Source organism: Coregonus clupeaformis, chromosome 27, assembly GCF_020615455.1.
Source record: "Coregonus clupeaformis isolate EN_2021a chromosome 27, ASM2061545v1, whole genome shotgun sequence".
NCBI classification, from domain to species: Eukaryota; Metazoa; Chordata; class Actinopteri; order Salmoniformes; family Salmonidae; genus Coregonus; species Coregonus clupeaformis.
Genome location: NC_059218.1, coordinates 4,493,228 through 4,514,219, shown reverse-complemented (window position 1 = coordinate 4,514,219; position 20,992 = coordinate 4,493,228). Strand labels below are relative to the sequence as shown.

General features: G+C 42.9%; 1 protein-coding gene across 2 annotated transcripts in view; it reads left to right on the top strand.

Annotated features, from left to right (window-relative positions):
- The window catches only part of LOC121541415 (protein zer-1 homolog), a 66,820-nt gene that overhangs the window by 39,043 nt on the left and 6,785 nt on the right, over positions 1-20,992 (top strand). For both annotated transcript variants that reach the window (XM_041850404.2, XM_041850403.2), the window contains exons 4-16: positions 917-1,353; positions 1,716-1,883; positions 2,104-2,218; positions 4,867-5,013; positions 5,313-5,486; positions 10,499-10,714; positions 10,850-10,891; positions 11,164-11,283; positions 11,484-11,599; positions 11,921-12,109; positions 16,986-17,083; positions 17,382-17,484; positions 17,729-17,782. In XM_041850404.2, the coding sequence (XP_041706338.2) occupies positions 917-1,353; positions 1,716-1,883; positions 2,104-2,218; positions 4,867-5,013; positions 5,313-5,486; positions 10,499-10,714; positions 10,850-10,891; positions 11,164-11,283; positions 11,484-11,599; positions 11,921-12,109; positions 16,986-17,083; positions 17,382-17,484; positions 17,729-17,782 (1,979 nt within the window). The remainder of the gene's footprint in view (positions 1-916; positions 1,354-1,715; positions 1,884-2,103; positions 2,219-4,866; positions 5,014-5,312; positions 5,487-10,498; positions 10,715-10,849; positions 10,892-11,163; positions 11,284-11,483; positions 11,600-11,920; positions 12,110-16,985; positions 17,084-17,381; positions 17,485-17,728; positions 17,783-20,992) is intronic.

The window sequence follows — 20,992 nt, the reverse complement described above, 5'->3', positions numbered from 1 at the left end:
AGACCAGAGAATCTTGTTTCTTGTGTTCTGAGAGTCCTTTAGGTGCCTTTTGGCAAACTCCCAGTGAGCTGTCATGTGCCTTTTACTGAGGAGTGGCTTCCGTCTGGCCACTCTACCATAAAGGCCTGATTGGTGGAATGCTGCAGAGATGGTTGTCCTTCTGGAAGGTTCTCCCATCTCCACAGAGGAACTCTGGAGCTCTGTCAGAGTGACCATCGGGTTCTTGGTCACCTCCCTGACCAAGGCCCTTCTCCCCTGATTTCTCAGTTTGGCCGGGCGGCCAGCTCTAGGAAGAGTCTTGGTGGTTCCAAACTTCTTCCATTTAAGAATGATGGAGGCCACTGTGTTCTTGGGGACCTTCAGTGCTACAGACATTTTTTGGTACCCTTCCCCAGATCTGTGCCTCGACACAATCCTGTCTTTGAGCTCTACGCGCAATTCCTTCAACCTCATGGTGTGGTTTTTGCTCTGACATGCACTGTCAACTGTGGGACCTTATATAGACAGGTGTGTGCCTTTCCAAATCATGTCCAATCAATTGAATTTACCACAGGTGGACTCCAATCAAGTTGTAGAAACATCTCAAGGATGATCAATGGAAATTGGATGCACCTGAGCTCAATTTCGTGTCTCATTGTAAAGGGTCTGTTTTTGCTTTGTCATTATGGATGGGGTATTGTGTGCAGATTTTAGAATAAGGCTGTAATGTAACAAAATGTGGAAAAAGTCAAGTGGTCTGAATACTTTCCGAATGCACCGTATAAAGCATTATACCTGCAGGCTTTAGGTAAAGTGTTACCAAACAGATTCATGTTGCCTTTCTACATGACCAATTCAGGAAACATAGTCTAAACAATGAAACCGTGACATTCGACGTTTGTTTTGAACTATCACTGCCACTCTTCGCCCCAACCAGGACTTGATAGAGCTCCACCTCACCTACTGCAACAACCTATCAGCGCACACCCTCAGGACTTTAACCAGATTCCGCCAGACCCTGGTCTCCCTCAGCCTGTTCGGCTGCAGCCGCATCTTCTATCGCAAGGGTGGCGCCCCACTGGCATGCGACGAGGAAGAGCGGCCAGCCTCCAGACAGGCACCGGACACAGACTTCAGCTTCCAGGGCTTCAACCGGCTGCGGCTGCTCAACCTCGGGGGTCTGCCCGAGGAGGTGGACGCCGAGGCTCTGCTCAAGCCCCTGCCGGCCCTCACCTCCCTAGACCTGTCCGGGGTGCCGCTGCCCAAGGCTGCCTTCCTGGCCCAGTGGAAGGGGAGGCTGGCCTCGCTAGTGCTCTACAACGTGGACCTCTCAGAGGAGCTCATCAACACGGTGGTGGAGCTGGGACACCTCAGGTGAGCTGGCAGGGGTGAGGGCAAGGGTTTAATCTTGAGAACTGCCTCAAAACTGTTTGTTTTTCGGGCACCTTGGTTCTGGAATAACCATCAGAATTTGCTTGATTTAGAGAGTTCAAGTTGAGAAGTTGAGAGTTCAAGATATGCTGCAGGATACTGTGTGTGTCGTTTGTTTTAAATCCTAGATCATGGCTTGGCGATAATTATAGATGTACGGTTTTGAGCAATAATGAATCGTCAAGAACTGTTCATCTTGATGATGAATTTATTATCTTGAACTCTCAGCTTCTCAAATTGAATTCTCAAAATCAAGCAAACATCACGCTTTGTGCAGTAGACTTTCTTCTTTCTATGTTCACCAGGCACCTGGATATCTCCCGAGAGCGCAGCTCTAAGTTCAAGATGACCCGTAAGATCCTGACCGCCATTGTGCAGGGCCTAGTCAACCTGGTGTCGCTGGACATCTCGGGTCACATCATGCTGGACAACTGCACAGTCCCACACTTCGAGGAGGCCATGGGACGTCCAAGGTGAGCTGCTTCTATGACATAAGCTTATAGATGACTCGCAAAGCATCTATATAGTGCTTATGAAGACTATGTATGCTCTATGTTCATGTGGATTTCAGCATCATCCTTTGTCATGTAAATAGTAGGACTGGTTGATGTAATCTCTCTCTTTCTAAAAATAAGTGTACGTTTTCCATGTTATGGAAGTATGCCGGACTCATGTCTTCTTTCTTTCTTTTAGTATCGAGCCCTGCAAGAGCAGCATCTACCCTTTCCAGGAGCTAAAGAGGCCTCTGCAGTTTCTGGGGCTCTACAACACCACCCTTTGTAATGTGACGCATATTCCTGCGTACAAGGTAAAGTTAGACCAGTGTTCTCCAACTCAGGTCCTGGAGTACTTCTGGGTGTGCAGGTTTTTGCTCCAGCCCATTACTAACACCCCTAATTCAAATATGTTTCTAATCAAGGTCTTCGTTCAGGGCCATGATTAGCCAAATTAGCCGTGTTACTACAGGGCTGGAACAAATGTTAGAGGGTTGGACCAAAAACCTGGCTACACCAGGGTGGTATTCATTCGGCATCAAACGGAAGACAACTGACTGAAACAGGAAGCGACTACCTAAGATTGCCCAATAAGAAACATTTGTTTTCGCTTTCCATTGCAAAACATTTTGCTACGGTGTGCGCTAATGAATATCACCCTGGTGTATATGTATGTTTGTATGATCACAGGAGGCTGTTGAGGGGAGGACGGCTCATAATAATGGCTGGAATGGAATGGTAAAATATGGAAACCATGTATGTATGTATGTATGTATGTATGTACACTCGCCTCCGTATGTATTTGGATAGTGAAGCTAAACTTTCAAATTTGGCCCTATAGAGTACCACAGAATGAGTCATAATACCCATAAAACCTAGCAGTCAAACAGGAAAATGGTTCCAATTGTTTTTCACCATTCATTTTTCCAATAAGGGATTGTAGAAACACTTAAAATAAGGGCTGTGTTTCGTGTAGGTGTGACGTTTTGATAACTGTGTAAATCGCTCTAGGACAAGGTGACTTTTAGCAATATATTCACCTGTATTTACCCCCAAAAATTGAAATGCTAATTAGCTGCTAATGTGGCTATCATAAAGAACTACAAATGCCATAATGATATGAACGAGACTGCCGAATCGAGGCAAAGGTAAGAATCTCTGGATTAACTATCTAATGTTAGCTAAATGTAGTAATGAATAAATTGGCTACATTTCTTTAAATGGACAATTCTGTGAACTGTCTTGTGCAAGTTTTAAATTGACACAATACCTGTTAGCAAAGGTGTCAGCTAGAGATGATGTGCAGGAGCTTGCAGGGATTTGTAGTTTTGCATGATGTCTACTTTGATGCTAATTAGCATTTTCGAATCTAAGAGTAAATAGAGCCGAATATATTGATAAAAGTCACCTTGTCCGAGAGAGATTTACATGGTTATCAAAATGTCAAGCCAGGGTAAGACTACACGAAACACAGCCCTTATTTTAAGTGTTTCTGAAATAGGTATAGTATATATGTCTATGGAGCAGGCAGCTACACTGTCAAACTAGAAAGTCTCAAAACACAATGATTGTGTAATGTACAGAATATCACCTTTTATTTGAGGGTGTTTTCATATACACTATATACAAAAGTATGTGGACACCCCTTCATATTAGAGGATTCGGCTAATTTAGCTACACACGTTGCTGACAGGTGTATAAAATCGAGCACACCGCCATGCAATCTCCATAGACAAACATTGGCAGTAGAATGGCCTTACTGAAGAGCTCAGTGACTTTCAACGTGGCACCGTCATAGGATGCCACCTTACCAACAAGTTAGTTCGTCAAATTTCTGCCCTACTAGAGCTGCCCCGGTCAACTGTAAGTGCTGTTATTGTGAAGTGGAACGTCTAGGAGCAACAACAGCTCAGCCACGAAGTGGTAGGCCACACAAGCTCACAGAACGGAAGCGAGTGCTGAAACGCATAGCGCATAAAAATCGTCTGTCCTCGGTTGCAACACTCACTACCGAGTTCCAAACTGCCTCTGGAAGCAAAGTCAGCACAAGAACTGTTAGTTAGGAGCGTCATGAAATGGGTTTCCATGGCCAAGCAACCGCACACAAGCCTATGATCACTGCACAATGCCAATGCACAAAGCGAGGTTCATACAGAAATGGTTTGTCGAGATCGGTGTGGAGAACTTGACTGGCCTGCACAGAGCCCTGACCTCAACCCCATCGAACACCTTTGGGATGAATTGGAACGCCCACTGTGAGACAGGCCTAATCGCCCAACATCAGTGCCCGACCTCACTAATGCTCTTGTGGATGAATGGAAACAAGTCCCCGCAGCAATGTTTGAACATCTTGTGGACAGCCTTCCCAGAAGAGTGGAGGCTGTTATAGCAGCAAAGGGGGGACCAACTCCATATTAATGCCCATGATTTTGGAATGAGATGTTCGATGAGCAGATGTCCACATACATTTGGTCATGTAGTGTATTTAGCAGATGTTATTGCGGGTGTAGCACAATCAACAGTAACTCTTGAACTGTTCAAGCTAGAGACACCAAACCAACTTTCTCATGTTCAGGCTATCATAACTTCAAATTCTTAAACTTGTATCAACTATAACTATATAAATTTGCATAAAATAACCCACCAACAGTAAGTCTGGAACCGTTCAAGCTATGGCACCAAACAAACTTTCACATGTTCAGGCTATCCTATCAATCAATCGATCCCTCACAAGCTAGCATGCACACCACATTTTCTTCAGGAAAAATACTTATAGTTTTAACCATGTTTATATTTTGGGTTCTGATGGGGTAGGACAGTTGAACTAAGCTCATGAGGCATGCATAAGTTATATTCTTCAAGAACCAATCGGTGTATATCTAATTTTCAGTCCAAAAAATGGATGTAGCATTTGCTGATTGCCCCTTTTAATACATCATCTGTCTATCATGTCTGTGTTCAGGTCACAGGCTCTAAGAATGAAGACCAGGTCCTGAATGCCATAGAGGCCTACACAGAGTTCCGCCCGGAGCTGGCCCACCGAGCCATTAACCAGCTGTTTGATATCGCCAGGATACAGCACTGCAGCGAGCTACTGCGGGCACTGCAGGTTAGGGACCTTTTTGGTTTAAATTAAAGTAGGGTGTCTCAGCATTTCTCATCAAAGAAATGCTTCTTTAATGCTTTAGAAAGCGTAAGAGCCTGGACATTTGTTTACTTATCACACCTCTGTGGTCTTCTGCTTTATAAATGAAAGTTGCGCACTCTTTTATTATTTTGCAGTGAACTACAAAGAAGAATGGAGTGTGTGGCTTTCTTTTCTCTTTTCTCAGCACCTTAAGGGATTGCGTTCTTTATTCCAATAACCCCCCCGTGCTATAACCCTTCTGTCTTGTCATGATCAACCAGCTGGTGATCGCTGCGCTGAAGTGCCACAAGTACGACAAGAGCATTCAGGTGACGGGCAGCGCGGCCCTCTTCTACCTGACCAACACAGAGTACCGCAGCGACCAGAGTGTGCGGCTGCGCCGGCAGGTCATCCAGGTGGTGCTCAACGGCATGGAGCAGTACCAGGAGGTCACGGTAAGGTCACAGGGAGGGGTCCGGACCTGGGTTCAAATACATGTGTATTTGAGTATCTGTTATTTTAAATGCTTTTTCTGTGTATTTGAGTTTTTTTTTTTATACACAGCCCAAACAAGTACTTTTATTTGAGTATTTGAATGGTTATTTGTAAAAACCAAATAATCTGCCAAATTGTATCTGACAAAACCTGTTATTCTCTTTTTTTTTTACATGGTCAAATAACTCAAGCAGAGATTAAAAATAAATAATAGTAATTGGAAAAGAAACTAGAGGCCATGAGTAACTTCGTCAAAAAGAATGGCACTGATTGGCCTATAGGTGGCGCGGTTATAAGCAGTCTCACTTAAACCCTCATATCCATCACCTGTTTGACCTAGACACTTGAAACTTCGTATGTAGGTGTCTTTCATCATGCTGAACAAATTAAATGTACCTCTGGTATATCTCTTAACTTATGAACCATAGGGCCAAAAGACACCACATTTGGAATGTACAGTGTATTCAGACCCCTTGACTTTTTCCAGATTGTGTTATGTTACAGCCTTATTCTAAAATGTATTAAATTGTTTATTTTCCTCATCAATCTACTAACAATACCCCATAATGACAAAGCAAAAACAGGTTTTTAGAATTTAAAAAAGAAAACTGAGTTCTTTGTTGAAGCACCTTTGGCAGCGATTACAGCAATGAGTCTACTTGGGTATGCCGCTACAAGCTTGGCACACCTGTATTTGGGGAGTTTCTCCCATTCTTCTCTGCAGATCCTCTCATGCTCTGTCAGGTTGGATGGGGATCGATGCTGCACAGCTATTTTCAGGTCTCTCCAGAGATGTTAGATCGGGTTCAAGTCTGGGCTCTGGCTGGGCCACTCAAGGACATTCAGAGACTTGTCCCTTGTCTTGGCTGTGTGCTTCGGGTCGTTGTCCTGTTGGAAGGTGAACCTTTAACCCAGTCTGAGGTCCTGAGCGCTCTGGAGCAGCTTTTCTTCAAGGATCTCTCTGTACTTTGCTCCATTCATCTTTGCCTCGATCCTGACTAGTCTGCCAGTCCCTGCCACTGAAAAACATCCCCACAGCATGATATTGCCACCACCATGCTTCACCGTAGGGATGGTGCCAGGTTTCCTCCAGATGTGACGCTTGGCATTCAGGCCAAAGAGTTCAATCTTGGTTTCATCAGACCAGAGAATCTTGTTTCTCATGGTCTGAGAGTCCTTTAGGTGCCTTTTGGCAAACTCCCAGCGAGCTGTCATGTGCCTTTTACTTAGGAGTGGCTACCGTCTGGCCACTCTACCGTAAAGTCCTGATTGGTGGAATGCTGCAGAGATGGTTGTCCTTCTGGATGGTTTTCCCATCTCCACAGAGGAACTCTGGAGCTCTGTCAGAGTGACCATCAGGTTCTTGGTCACCTCCCTGACCAAGGCCCTTCTCCCCCGACTGCTCAGTTCGGCCGGGCGGCCATCTCTAGGAAGAATCTTGGTGGTTCCAAACTTCTTCCATTTAAGAATGATGGAGGCCACTGTGTTCTTGGGGACCTTAAATGCGTCAGACATTTTTTGTTACTCTTCCCCAGATCTGTGCCTCGACACAATCCTGTCTCTGAGCTCTACGCGCAATTCCTTGCACTGTCAATTGTGGGACCTTATATAGACAGGTGTGCGCCTTTCCAAATCATGTACAATCAATTGAATTTACCACAGGTGGACTCCAATCAAGTTGTAGAAACATCTCAAGGATGATCAATGGAAACAGGATGCACCTGAGCTCAATTTCGAGTCTCATAGCAAAGGGGCTGAATACTTATGTAAATAAGGTGTTTAATGCATTTGCAAAAATGTCTAAAAACCTGTTTTCGCTTTGTCGTTATGAGGTATTGTGTGTAGATTGCTGAGGACATTTTTTTATTTAATCAATTTTAGAATAAGGCTGTAACATAACAAAATGTGGAAAAAGTCAAGAGGTCTGAATAGTTTCCGAAGGCACTGTATACATTCTACAGACCCTACTGAGTTTTCCCTACAATACTTTTACTTCTGCACCCAGAATAGTTCTTGCTCTAAGCCAATATGTATTCCATATACAGTGATTCGCTTTGGGGACATTTATTTGATCTTGGAACGTGTTTTAAAACCCACATTTAATGAAAATGTCACTTAAATATGAACAAATATGAATCATTGTAATTTTTTGACAATTTTTCATTTCATGAATGGTTGACACTTTCTACTATTACGTGGGTGACTTTTATTTGAAACATTTCCATAATTCCATGACCCAGAAGTTATTTTTTAGTGTTGCTGACGAGACTCTGATCATGTGACGAGTTCGCAAATCAGCGAAAAACAAGTAAGTGAACCTTTATTTATTGTAATTTCAATTAGTTTGTAGTAGTTAAGTGTTGAGTTAGATTACATACTGTAGCTACCCCAATCGTTATTTCAAATAATTTCGGTGACTTTACAGCAATTGCTAGCTAGCTAGTAGGCTCAGCTAAATACAAATCCCCCTAGATACAGCTATGTCTCATAGTCACGTCATGAGATTTGTAAATGAAAGAGGAATGTAATAATACCTTGAATGCTGTTTCCCATTTTCCCATTTAGAGTTTCTGGCTCAGCACAGAAATGCTCTTATCCAGATGTTGTTACAAAGGCATTTCCTAACAGACCTGCTAACTTTCTTTGTTGTTACTTTAAGGTTTGAACCAACATGCAATACCTCCAGCCGGAAGAGAGGCAAGAACCATTCATCCGCCAGCTCAGAGACAAGCTACGCTATTTACAGTCCTGTGTAATGTTCAATGTAATTGCATTGCTGGACTTTTTTAAACTTCATGTATTTGTATTGTTAAACCATTTTACAAATAAAAGGAAATGTATGGTTTAAACATGTCTTTAATGTTTATTTGTTTTAGCTGTTAGTGATAATTCCCTAAATGTGAATACATTTGTGTTTACATCATTAAGCCTTTATGTAGGTGCTATGAATGACCAAAATGTCCTTGTTTTTTTTGTCCATTAAAATAACATCAAATTGATCAGCCATACAGTGTAGACATTGTTAATGTTGGAAATGGCTATTGTAGCTGGAAATTGCTGATTTGTAATGGAATATCTACATAGGTGTACAGAGGCCCATTATCAGCAACAATCAGTCCTGTGTTCCAATGGCACGTTGTGTTTGCTAATCGAAGTTTATCATTTTAAAAGGTTAATTGATCATTAGAAAATCATTTTGCAATTATGTTAGCACAGCTGAAAACTGTTGTGCTGATTTAAAGAATCAATAAAATTGGCCTTCTTGAGACTAGTTGAGTATCTGGAGCATCAGCAATTGTGGGTTCGATTACAGGCTCAAAATGGCCAGAAACAAATAACTTTCTTCTGAAACTCTTCAGTCTATTCTTGTTCTGAGAAATGAAGGCTATTCTATGCGAGAAATTGCCAGGAAACAGAAGTCTTTGACAACGCTGTGTAGTACTCCCTTCACAGAACAGCGCAAACTGGCTCTAACCAGAATAGAAAGAGGAGTGGGAGGCCCCGGTGCACAACTGAGCAAGAGGACAAATACATTAGATTCTAGTTTGAGAAACAGACGCCTCACAGGTCCTCAACTGGCAGCTTCATTAAATAGTACCCGCAAAACACCAGTCTCAACGTCAACAGTGAAGAGGTGACTCCAGGATGCTGACCTTCTAGGCAGAGTTGCAAAGAAAAAGCCATATCTCAGACTGGCCAATAAAAATAAAATATTAAGATGGGCAAAAGAACACAGACACAGGACAGAGGAAGATTGGAAAAAAGTATTATGGACAGACGAATCGAAGTTTGAGGTGTTCGGATCACAAAGAAGAACATTTGTGAGACGCAGACCAAATGAAAAGATGCTGGAGGATTGCTTGATGCCATCTGTCAAGCATGGTGGAGGCAATGTGATGGTCTGGGGGTGCTTTGGTGGTGGTAAAGTGGGAGATTTGTACAGGGTAAAAGGGATCTTGAAGAAGGAAGGCTATCACTCCATTTTGCAACGCCATGCCATACCCTGTGGACGGCGCTTGATTGGAGCCAATTTCCTCCTGACCCAAAGCACAGCTCCAAACTATGCAATAACTATTTAGGGAAGAAGCAGTCAGCTGGTATTCTGTCTATAATGGAGTGGCCAGCACAGTCACCGGATCTCAACCCTATTGAGCTGTTGTGGGAGCAGCTTGACCGTATGGTACGTAAGAAGTGCCCATCAAGCCAATCCAACTTGTGGGAGGTGCTTCAGGAAGCATGGGGTGAAATCTCTTTAGATTACCTCAACAAATTGACAACTAGAATGCCAAAGGTCTGCAAGGCTGTAAATGCTGCAAATGGAGGATTCAATTATTATTTCAATTAAAAATCATTATTTCTAACCTTGTCAATGACTACATTTCCTATTCATTTTGCTATATTTCCTATTCAAACTCATTTCATGTATGTTTTCATGGAAAACAAGGACATTTCTAAGTGACCCCAAACTGTTGAACGGTAGTGTATGTGTTATAAATGACCAAAGGGGTCTGACTTTAAATTAAGTACAGCGTCATGCGATATAAAGTCTTTATGGATGTGTTATGAATGACTGAATGTGTCTCACTTCAAACTAAGTATTACAGGATACTGCATAAAAGTGCCAATAAATAGGTTATTAACGTTCTGCTGATTTATGAAGGTTCTCTCATGATCCACAGGTTACTGTAGGGTGTGAAGTATTTAAATAAGTTGATGGACCTGCAAAGCGCGTGTGCGCGTGTGTGTGTGCGCGCATGTGTGTGCGTGTGTGTGCGCATGCCAAAGCCAAGATGATTTGGAGTAGTCCAACCTTAGATTACCGCACCAGGTATTCAATCCTCTTCTGTTCCCATGCTGGCAACCAGGGCTTCCCTTCACAAATTTTAAAGGAATGGATTAGTATAAACTAGGGCTGAAGGAGTGTCCACCATATCCCTCAACTCAGCTCCCCCTTTCCCACCCTCCTCCCCAGGTCCAGAGGAACTGCTGCCTGACGCTGTGTAACTTCAGCATCCCCGAGGAGCTGGAGTTCCAATACGGCCGGGTCAACCTGCTGCTGCTGAAGATCCTGGAGCCGGCCCGGCAGGACGAGTCCATCCAGCGCATCGCCGTGCACCTCTGCAACGCCCTGGTCTGCCAGGTGGACAACCACCACAAGGAAGCTGTTGGCAAGATGGGCTTCGTCAAGGTAGGGAAGACTGATATATCCATATACTTATACACAGATTCATAGATTATCTCTCTCACACACAGTCCGCAGTAGGTCATTGATGCTTCGTGAAGTTGTCACGTATGATTTTCATGCTCACATTTTTTTTCTCAGACAATGTTGAATCTGATCCAGAAAAAGCTACAGGACAGGATGGTGAGTCTCATTTGGATTATTTCTTGTGAATCAAAAATCTAGTTTTTGTACATCCCTACCATTCTACAAGTCTGAAATGACCTCGCAGAACCTGTAAAACTGGATTGAACCACATCACATTTGGATTGTGATGAGTCATAGCAACCGTTAAGGAAACATTGCGTGTTAAGCCAATTCAAGTATATTGTTTGGAATGGCATTGCCTGGCAGACTACCTAGAGGTCACTTTGGATCAAAACAAATGCAACCACATTTTTTTGCTCTTTCTACAGTGTGACCAGGTGATGGAGTTCTCCTGGAGTGCCCTGTGGAACATCACTGACGAGACGCCAGACAACTGTCAGATGTTCCTTAACTGCAAGGGCATGAGCCTCTTCCTGGACTGCCTGAAGGTTAGCACACCTCAGGGATTTGTTTAAATCTACAGCATAAACTCAATCTCTCATCTCTCTCTTTCTACACCTGAAGGGTTCTGTTCTGTCAGGGAATACTAGGTTTTGCCCCTCAAACAGTATTTTCCACTGAAGATTCTCGGTCTCATCATCCTGTGTGTTGCTTTTGTCTATCCTCTTTGTCCTCCACTGGCTCTCAGGAGTTTCCAGACAAACAGGAGCTCCACCGTAACATGCTGGGGCTGCTGGGTAATGTGGCAGAAGTGAGGGCTCTGCGACCACAACTCCTCACCCCACAGTTCATCTCTGTCTTCAGGTAAGAGAAGGTCCTTTGTCTATATTAAATGGTTAAATGCGGTCTTGTCTGACCTTGCTGCTATTTTGGACCAGGGGCCATATTTATCAAGCATCTCAGAGTAGGAGTGCTGATTTAGGATCAGTTTTGCCTTTTGGATCACAGTGAATAAGATTACATGGACAGGGGGCACCTGATCCTAGATCAGCACTTCTAATCTGAGACGCTTGATGCATACAGCCCCAGGTTCCACTTGCAATAGAGATTGCAATACTATGGACACTAACCTGGAGATATAAAGCTGGATTCTGCTTTGCTACTGTGACTCTTCTCTGGTGACAGTAACCTGCTGGACAGCAAGGCGGATGGGATCGAGGTGTCCTATAACGCGTGCGGGGTGCTGTCCCACATCATGTTTGATGGGCCAGAGGCGTGGGCCATGGAAGAGCCACTGAGGGACACGGTCATGGACAAGATGATGGACGCTATCCAGAGCTGGGACGTCACCTCCCGCCGGAATATCAACTACAGGTAAACAGAGAGCTCAATAGAGATGGGTCTCTTGAGACGCAGCGGCGGCCGCTGAATGGCTGAATAACCAAGGTGGTTGGAGTTGTCAACAAAGCATGACAGAAATGTGATGCCAAGTTTTCGAGCTACCGGTAGTTTATTTGGGAAGATATATAAAGCGATCTTTGCATTTGAACAACAGCATAAATACACCTATTTCACTTTTGCATGTCAAAAACCGAATGACCACTGCTGCACATGCTGCCACAGTTTTGAACAGATTAGATTATACTATTTACAACGAGCAGCCAGCTCACGAAAGAACGAATGCACCAGGATCGCTAGCTAACATAATGTCACAAAGCATGATGCGCTAGCCAGTTAACTTTCATTCTGAAATAACTTCACATTTCCGAGTTAGTCAGATATTAGTTTAGAAAGTCTAGCTAGCTGCTTATCAAAGGTAGATCGCTAACTGTTTAATTTGACCAATAAATCAACCAAACTATTTCTCAATGTTTCTTTAGCTGGCTAATTCATTTGATCATGCTTTGTGATAACCCGGTTTTATGCTGTTTTAGTCCACACAACATGTCGCCCTGTCACCTACAGTAGAACCTTATAAACAACATCAGGGGGACACAATAAAATTGGCTATGCTTTTTGTCATACCAGGTTCTAGCTAGTGTATCCCTCTGTCCTTGGACTCTTGTTGGATGTAGTTGATCGGTTTATTTATTTACAAGTTACTTACAATTTGCTTTTTGCTTTAGCGTGATCTGTACCTGATAAAGCAGATCTAGTCTCACGTGCGGAAGTAAGTCGTCTAGCGCAAGAGACTCATTGGGAGGAAGAGACTAGCGCAGACCCAGAAGTTCTGACTGAACGGACACACATTTGAGCGCCCCCGGACAGTCCATTTACTTTGTCCTGTAATAATTTCTGCTATGATATCCTGCGATTTCATTGGGGCAGTTTCCCCTCATAGCAAATAGCTGGCAAAACAATGGAAGCAATGTTTGCATGACCTATGCGCCCCACGGAGGCGGAGCTGGCAGTCACTGAGGGGCAGAGTAGTACAGTGCATTCGGAAAGTATTCAGACCACTTCACTTTTTCCACCCTTTGCTATGAGACTCGAAATTTAGTTCAGGTGCATCCTGTTTCCATTGATCATCCTTGAGATGTTTCTACAACTTGATTGAAGTCCACCTGTGGTAAATGCATTTGATTGGACATGATTTGGAAAGGCACACACCTATCTATACAGTGCATTCAAAAAGTATTCAGACCCCTTGTTTCTCCCATTCTTCTCTGCAGATCCTTTCAAGCTCTGTCAGGTTGGATGGGGAGCGTCACTGCACAGCTATTTTCAGGTCTCTCCAGATATGTTTGACCGGGTTCAAGTCCGGGCTCTGGCTGGGCCACTCCAGGACATTCAGAGACTTGTCCCGAATCCACTCCTGCATTGTCTTGGCTGTGTACTTAGGGTAGTTGTCCTGTTGGAAGTTGAACCTTAGCCCCAGTCTGAGGCCCTGAGCTCTCCGGAGCAGCTTTTCATTAAGGATCTCTCTGTACTTTGCTCCGATCATCTTTCCCTCAATCCTGACTAGTCTGCCAGTCCCTGCCGCTGAAAAACATCCCCACAGCATGATGCTGCCACCACCATGCTTCACCGTAGGGATGGTGCCAGGTTTCCTCCAGACGTGATGCTTGGCAGTCAGGCCAAAGAGTTAAATCTTGGTTTCATCAGACCAGAGAATCTTGAATATTTTTGAAAAAGAAAAATGTACACATTTACCACACTTTTATGAACATTTAAAACATAATCCATTAATTATAGAATATGTACAGTGCCTTCCGAAAGTATTCACACCCATTGACCTTTTCCACATTTTGTTGTGTTACAGCCTGAATTTTTAATGGATTAAATATAGATTTGTTGTCACTGGCCTACACACAATACCACATAATGCCAAAGTGGAATTATGTTTTTAGAGAATGTTACAAATGAATTACAAATTAAAAGCTGAAATGTCTTGAGTCACTAAGTATTCAACCCCTTTGATATGGCAAGGCTAAATAAGTTCAGGAGTAACAATTTGCTTAAGAAGTCACATAATTAGCTGCATGGACTCACTCTGTGTGCAATAATAATTAACATTATTTTTGAATGACTGCATCATCTCTGTACCCCACACATACAGTGCATTCGTAAAGTATTCAGACACCTTGACTTTTTCCACATTTTGTTACGTTACAGCCTTATTCTAAAATGGATTAAATAAAATATTTTCCTCATCAATCTACACACAATACTACATAATGACAAAGCAAAACAGGTTGTTATAAATTTTAGCACATTTATAAAAAATGTAAAACTGAAAAACATCCCCACAGCATGATTCTGCCACCACCATGCTTCACCGTAGGGATGGTGCCAGGTTTCCTTCTGACGTGACGCTTGGCATTCAGGCCAAAGAGTTCAATCTTGGCTTCATCAGACCAGAGAATCTTGTTTCTCATGGTCTGAGAGTCTTTAGGTGCCTTTTGGCAAACTCCAAGCGGGCTGTCATGTGCCTTTTACTGAGGAGGGGCTTCCGTTTGGCTACTTTACCATAAAGGCCTGATTGGTGGAGTACTGCAGAGATGGTTGTCCTTCTGGAAGATTCTCCCATCTCCACAGAGGAACTCTGGAGTGACCATTGGGTTCTTGGTCACCTCCCTGACTAAGGCCTTTCTCCCCCGATTGCTCAGTTTGGCCGGGCGGCCATCTCTAGGAAGAGTCTTGGTGGTTCCAAACTTCTTCCATTTAAGAATGATGGAGGCCACTGTGTTCTTGGGGACCTTCAATGCTGCAGAAATTTTTTGGTACCCTTCCCCAGATCTGTGCCTTGACACAATCCTGTCTCGGAGCTCTACGGACAATTCCTTTGACCTCATGGCTTGGTTTTTGCTCTGACATGCACTGTCAACTGTGGGACCTTATATAGACAGTTGTGTGCCTTACCAAATCATGTCCAATCAATTGAATTTACCACAGGTGGACTCCGATCAAGTTGTAGAAACTTCTCAAGGATGATCAATGGAAACAGGATGCACCTGAGCTCAATTTCGAGTCTCATAGCAAAGGGTCTGAATACTTATGTAAATAAGGTTTTTTATATTTTTTATACTTTCCACAAAGAAAACTAAAAACCTGTTTTCGCTTTGTCATTATGGGATATTTTGTGTAGATTGATGAGAAAAAATATGTATTTTATCAATTTTAGAATAAGGCTGTAACGTAACAAAATGTGGAAAAAGTCAAGGGGTTTGAATATTTTCCGAATGCACTGTACAATTATCTGTAAGGTCCCTCAGTCAAGCAGTGAATTTCAAACACAGATGAAACCACAAAGACCAGGGAGGTTTTCCAATACCTTGCAAAGTAGGGCACCTACAGTATTGGTAGAAGCAGACATTCAATATCCCTTTGAGTATGGTGAATTTATTAATTACACTTTGGATGGTGTATCAATACACCCAGTCACTACAAAGATACAGGTGTCCTTCCTAACTCACTTGCCGGAAAGGAAGGAAACCTCTCAGGGAATTAACTTTTTTTCCTGAGTACAACGTGGCAAATCCAATACAACACATTACTGAGTACCATTCTCCATGTTTTTAAGCATAGTGGTGGCTGCATCATGTTATGGGTATGCATGTTATCGTTAAGGACTGGGGAGTTTTTCAAGATACAGAATGGAGCTAAGCACAGGCAAAATCCTAGAGGAAAACCTGGTTCAGTGTGCTTTCCACCAGACATTGGGAGATCAATTCACCTTTCAGCAGGACAATAATCTAAAAGGCCAAATCTAAACTGGAGTTGCTTACCAAGAGACCGTGAATGTTCTTGACTGGCCGAGTTACAGTTTTGACTTAAATCTGCTTGAAAATCTATGGCAAGACTTTAAAATGGTTCTCTAGCAATGATCAACAATCAATTTGACAGAGCTTGATCATTTTGAAAATAATAATGGCCAAATGTTGCACAATCCAGGTGTGGAAAGCTCTAAAGGCGTCCGCATGCTTCCCAGCTTCGGTGATTGGTCCACAGTAGGGATTTTTCAGTAGTCTGTCATTCAACGAGAGACGACTCGTTTTCATGCAAATGTTTTCATTGAGAAATACTGCACCAAACATCTTAGTTAGATATCAAATTGTGTGACAAAGAGCTCGGCAAAACGTTAACATTTGACAGATTTCTTGAGTTATCTTAGATTAATTCTGACTATTTTGAGGAAGTGTATACTGGCTACAGCATTTCAAAATGGACAAACGGTACTATTGCCGCATTTTCTTGTTTTTCAAGCGAATATCTTTTAAGGAAGTACACGAGCACACTCGTTCGGCTAGGCGCCAGCCAAACTGAAGCATGCTGATGCCATTAGACTTAGCCAGAAAGACTCACAGCTGTAATCGCTGCCAAAGGTGCTTCTACAAAGTGTTGACTCAGGGGTGTGAATACTTATGTCAAATATATTTCTGTATTTCATTTTCTATAATTTTTCAAAATGTATAAAAACATGTTTTCACTTTGTCATTATGGGGTATTGTGTGTAGATGGGTGAGGAACAAATTATATTTAATCAATTTTGATTTTAGGCTGTAACACAAGAAAATTTGGAATAAGTCAAGGGGTATGAATACCTTCTGAAGGTACTGTATGTATTTTTAATACAATAACTTTTTTGATCACAAGCTCAAAAAATGGCCGTATAGGCAAGCCGCTGCTGTTAAGGTTACAAATGTCACCCTGATTCCAACTACAAGATGTGTGAGTGCATTTCACTTTTCTGAATTATTTTTCTGAATTAACACTTACCTGGCTTTCTCCCTCCGTTTTTTCTGTTCAGATCCTTTGAACCCATCTTGCGCCTGCTGCCCCAGAGTATCGCCACAGTCAGTCAGCACTGGGCCACGTGGGCGCTCTTCAACCTTGTGTCGGTCTACCGTGAGTATTGATAGAAAGACGGATCCCACTTCTGACACCAAGTAAGCAAGTTGCCAGGTAAACTTGCTTATTGGTGTCAGCGGTGGGATCAGTCTTTGCCTCACTGTATCAATTTGAGAGACCTCTGGCCTGGGGTCAGTTATTTCTTAATATTGTTATATTATTAATAAGTGGATTCACTTTTGGAGTATTCATTTTAAGAGAATACAGCCCAGTGCCCACACTTTGTCACTCATCAGGGAAATATGTCTGCTTTCGAGTAAAATGTATTTCTCACTTATTTTCTTCCTCTCCTCAGCGAGTAAGTACTGCCCTCTGCTGATAAAAGAAGGAGGGATTGTTCTCCTGGAGAAGGTGCTGGAGCTCCAGACATCACGTGAAGAGACCAAGGACATGGCGCGGTATGAGCTCACCTATTAACCCATCCAACCTTTTCAACTCCTCTTTACTGAGATGTTGTTGATCAATTTAGGGTCTCTTACATTGCATTTACTTTCATTTCAAGCAATGAGTTGAAATTTTGTTCATAATTTGAGGACTGCCATAATCGCCCCTAATTTATGTATTGACTTGAATTCTAATGGAATTGAGTCCAACCCTGGTGAATGAAATGAAAATGCTGAAGCCTCCCTCTCTCTGTTTCAGGAAGGTGATGGAGCAGTGTGAGAACTTCAAAGAAGACCCCATGGAAACGACGAGGTAGACAATGGCCAACAGAGGATGATGTCAGGGGAGCAGCACCGCTAGACGAACAAAAAGGCTAAACTTCATAGGAAACCTTCTTCACTCTTCTCATCACAAGGGTTAATTGTGTGCATCGATTTACTGTAGAGCAGAGCAACTGTTCTTTGCCTCTCAGCCAGGCTTTCTGGACAGAACCTTGTTATGCGACACTATTAGGAAGTGAGATGTGGTGCACGGCGTTGGTGTGTGTGTGCGTGCGCGTATGTTATTTGTGTTGCCAATGATAAGCATCATTTGTATAATGTATTTGTTTTCTCTTATTGGTTTGTTTTGCTTTTTGGTGTGCGTCCTCGTTTGGGTTTGTGTGTGTAATGAGAGTGTGCATGTGTGTGGGGAAGGACGTGTGTGCGTGTGTGTGTGTTATAATAAGGATCAAAACACCAGGGAGATGTTTGCCTCTGAAAAATAGGAAACAAAACTGGTTCTTATTGTATTTTTCCCACCTTAGTCTGTTATATTGGGTCTAGTGAGAGGCCCTCCGTTGTATAAGCTTAGTTTCCAACTTCGTCAAAAAGCTCCATTACGCCCATCATGTTCGTTCTCAGAATCCTCAGTTCTCTCAGCGATTTCTGATGCAGAAATGTAAAATGGATGATGCCATGAGGTGTGGACGGTCGATAGTTTTATCCCAACAGCACTGATCTGTGGCCAGTTATTAAGCAGTGAAGTTGCCATGTCTGTGGAGGCCTCTCTATCCCACACTGATCGAGAGCGTAACCGTGGAGGAGTGTAGCCATGACAATGACCCCAGTAGAAGTCTTCCTAGATCCTGTGACATGGGGAAGGACTTTTTGTTTTTTGTTGCCATCTGTCCCATCTTTGTTTATGTCTGGCTGTTTTTATGATATATGATTATAAACACTCCTATGATTTAGTCTGTAAATCTAGGCTTGGTACCCCATTCTTTACATATATAACCCACAAAGAACCCGAATGATGAGAAACGAACCAGGAAGGACTATACTGTTAGGGTTTTTGGAATCTCAAGGAAAATCTGAAGGTGGATTTGAAAAATGTAAACATGATTTGAACTTTGTGTCTGTCATGTACGGTATATGGATACAATGTCCTCAACCATAAAGTCTTAGTGTCATATATTTAGATTTGACACATTTAGGAAAGCTTGTATCTAATTTCTGAACATTTAGTTGCCATGAAAGAAATCTTTAGCCTAGCATTTGCACATGATTTCAAATCAAATCAAATGTTATTTGTCACATGCGCCGAATACAACAGATGTAGACCTTACAGTGAAATGCTTACTTACAAGCCCTTAACCAACAATGCAGTTTTAAGAAAGAATACCAAAAACAAAATCACACAAAAAAATACAATATAAAATAATACGAAATAAAGGTAACAAATAATTAAAGAGCAGCAGTAGAAATAGCAATAGCGAGGCCAAATTGCGGGGGCACCGGTTAGTCGAGGTAATTAAGGTAATATGTACATGTAGGTAGCGTTATTAAAGTGACTATGCATAGATGAGAGAGTAGCAGCAGCGTAAAAGAGGGGCGCAATGCAAATAGTCTGGGTAGCCATTTGATTAGATGTTCAGGAGTTATATGGCTTGGGGGTAGAAGCTGTTTAGAAACCTCTTGGACCTAGACTTGGCACTCCGGTACCGCTTGCCGTGTGGTAGCAGAGAGAACAGTCTATGACTAGGGTGGCTGGAGTCTTTGACCATTTTTAGGGCCTTCCTCTGACACTGCCTGGTACAGTGAGGGAAAAAAGTATTTGATCCCCTGCTGATTTTGTACGTTTGCCCACTGACAAATAAATTATCAGTCTATAATTTTAATGGTAGGTTTATTTGAACAGTGAGAGACAGAATAACAACAACAAAATCCTGAAAAACGCATGTCAAAAATGTTATAAATTGATTTGCATTTTAATGAGGGAAATAAGTATTTGACCCCTCTGCAAAACATGACTTAGTACTTGGTGGCAAAACCCTTGTTGGCAATCACAGAGGTCAGATGTTTCTTGTAGTTGGCCACCAGGTTTGCACACATTTCAGGAGGGATTTTCTCCCACTCCTCTTTGCAGATCTTCTCCAAGTCATTAAGGTTTCGAGGCTGACGTTTGGCAACTCTAACCTTCAGCTCCCTCCACAGATTTTCTACGGGATTAAGGTCTGGAGACTGGCTAGGCCACTCCAGGACCTTAATGTGCTTCTTCTTGAGCCACTCCTTTGTTGCCTTGGCCGTGTGTTTTGGGTCATTGTCATGCTGGAATACCCATCCACGACCCATTTTCAATGCCCTGGCTGAGGGAAGGAGGTTCTCACCCAAGATTTGACGGTACATGGCCCCGTCCATCGTCCCTTTGATGTGGTGAAGTTGTCCTGTCCCCTTAGCAGAAAAACACCCCCAAAGCATTATGTTTTCACCTCCATGTTTGACGGTGGCGATGGTGTTCTTGTGGTCATAGGCAGCATTCCTCCTCCTCCAAACATGGCGAGTTGAGTTGATGCCAAAGAGCTCCATTTTGGTCTCATCTGACCACAACACTTTCACCCAGTTCCCCTCTGAATCATTCAGATGTTCATTGGCAAACTTCAGACGGGCATGTATATTTGCTTTCTTGAGCAGGGGGACCTTGCGGGCGCTGCAGGATTTCAGTCCTTCACGGCGTAGTGTGTTACCAATTGTTTTCTTGGTGACTATGGTCCCAGCTGCCTTGAGATCATTGACAAGATCCTCCCGTGTAGTTCTGGGCTGATTCCTCACCGTTTTCATGATCATTGCAACTCCACGAGGTGAGATCTTGCATGGAGCCCCAGGCCGAGGGAGATTGACAGTTATTTTGTGTTTCTTCCATTTGCGAATAATCACACCAACTGTTGTCACCTTCTCACCAAGCTGCTTGGCGATGGTCTTGTAGCCCATTCCAGCCTTGTGTAGGTCTACAATCTTGTCCCTGACATTCTTGGAGAGCTCTTTGGTCTTGGCCATGGTGGAGAGTTTGGAATCTGATTGATTGATTGCTTCTGTGGACAGGTGTCTTTTATACAGGTAACAAGCTGAGATTAGGAGCACTCCCTTTAAGAGTGTGCTCCTAATCTCAGCTCGTTACCTATATAAAAGACACCTGGGAGCCAGAAATCTTTCTGATTGAGAGGGGGTCAAATACTTATTTCCCTCATTAAAATGCAAATTAATT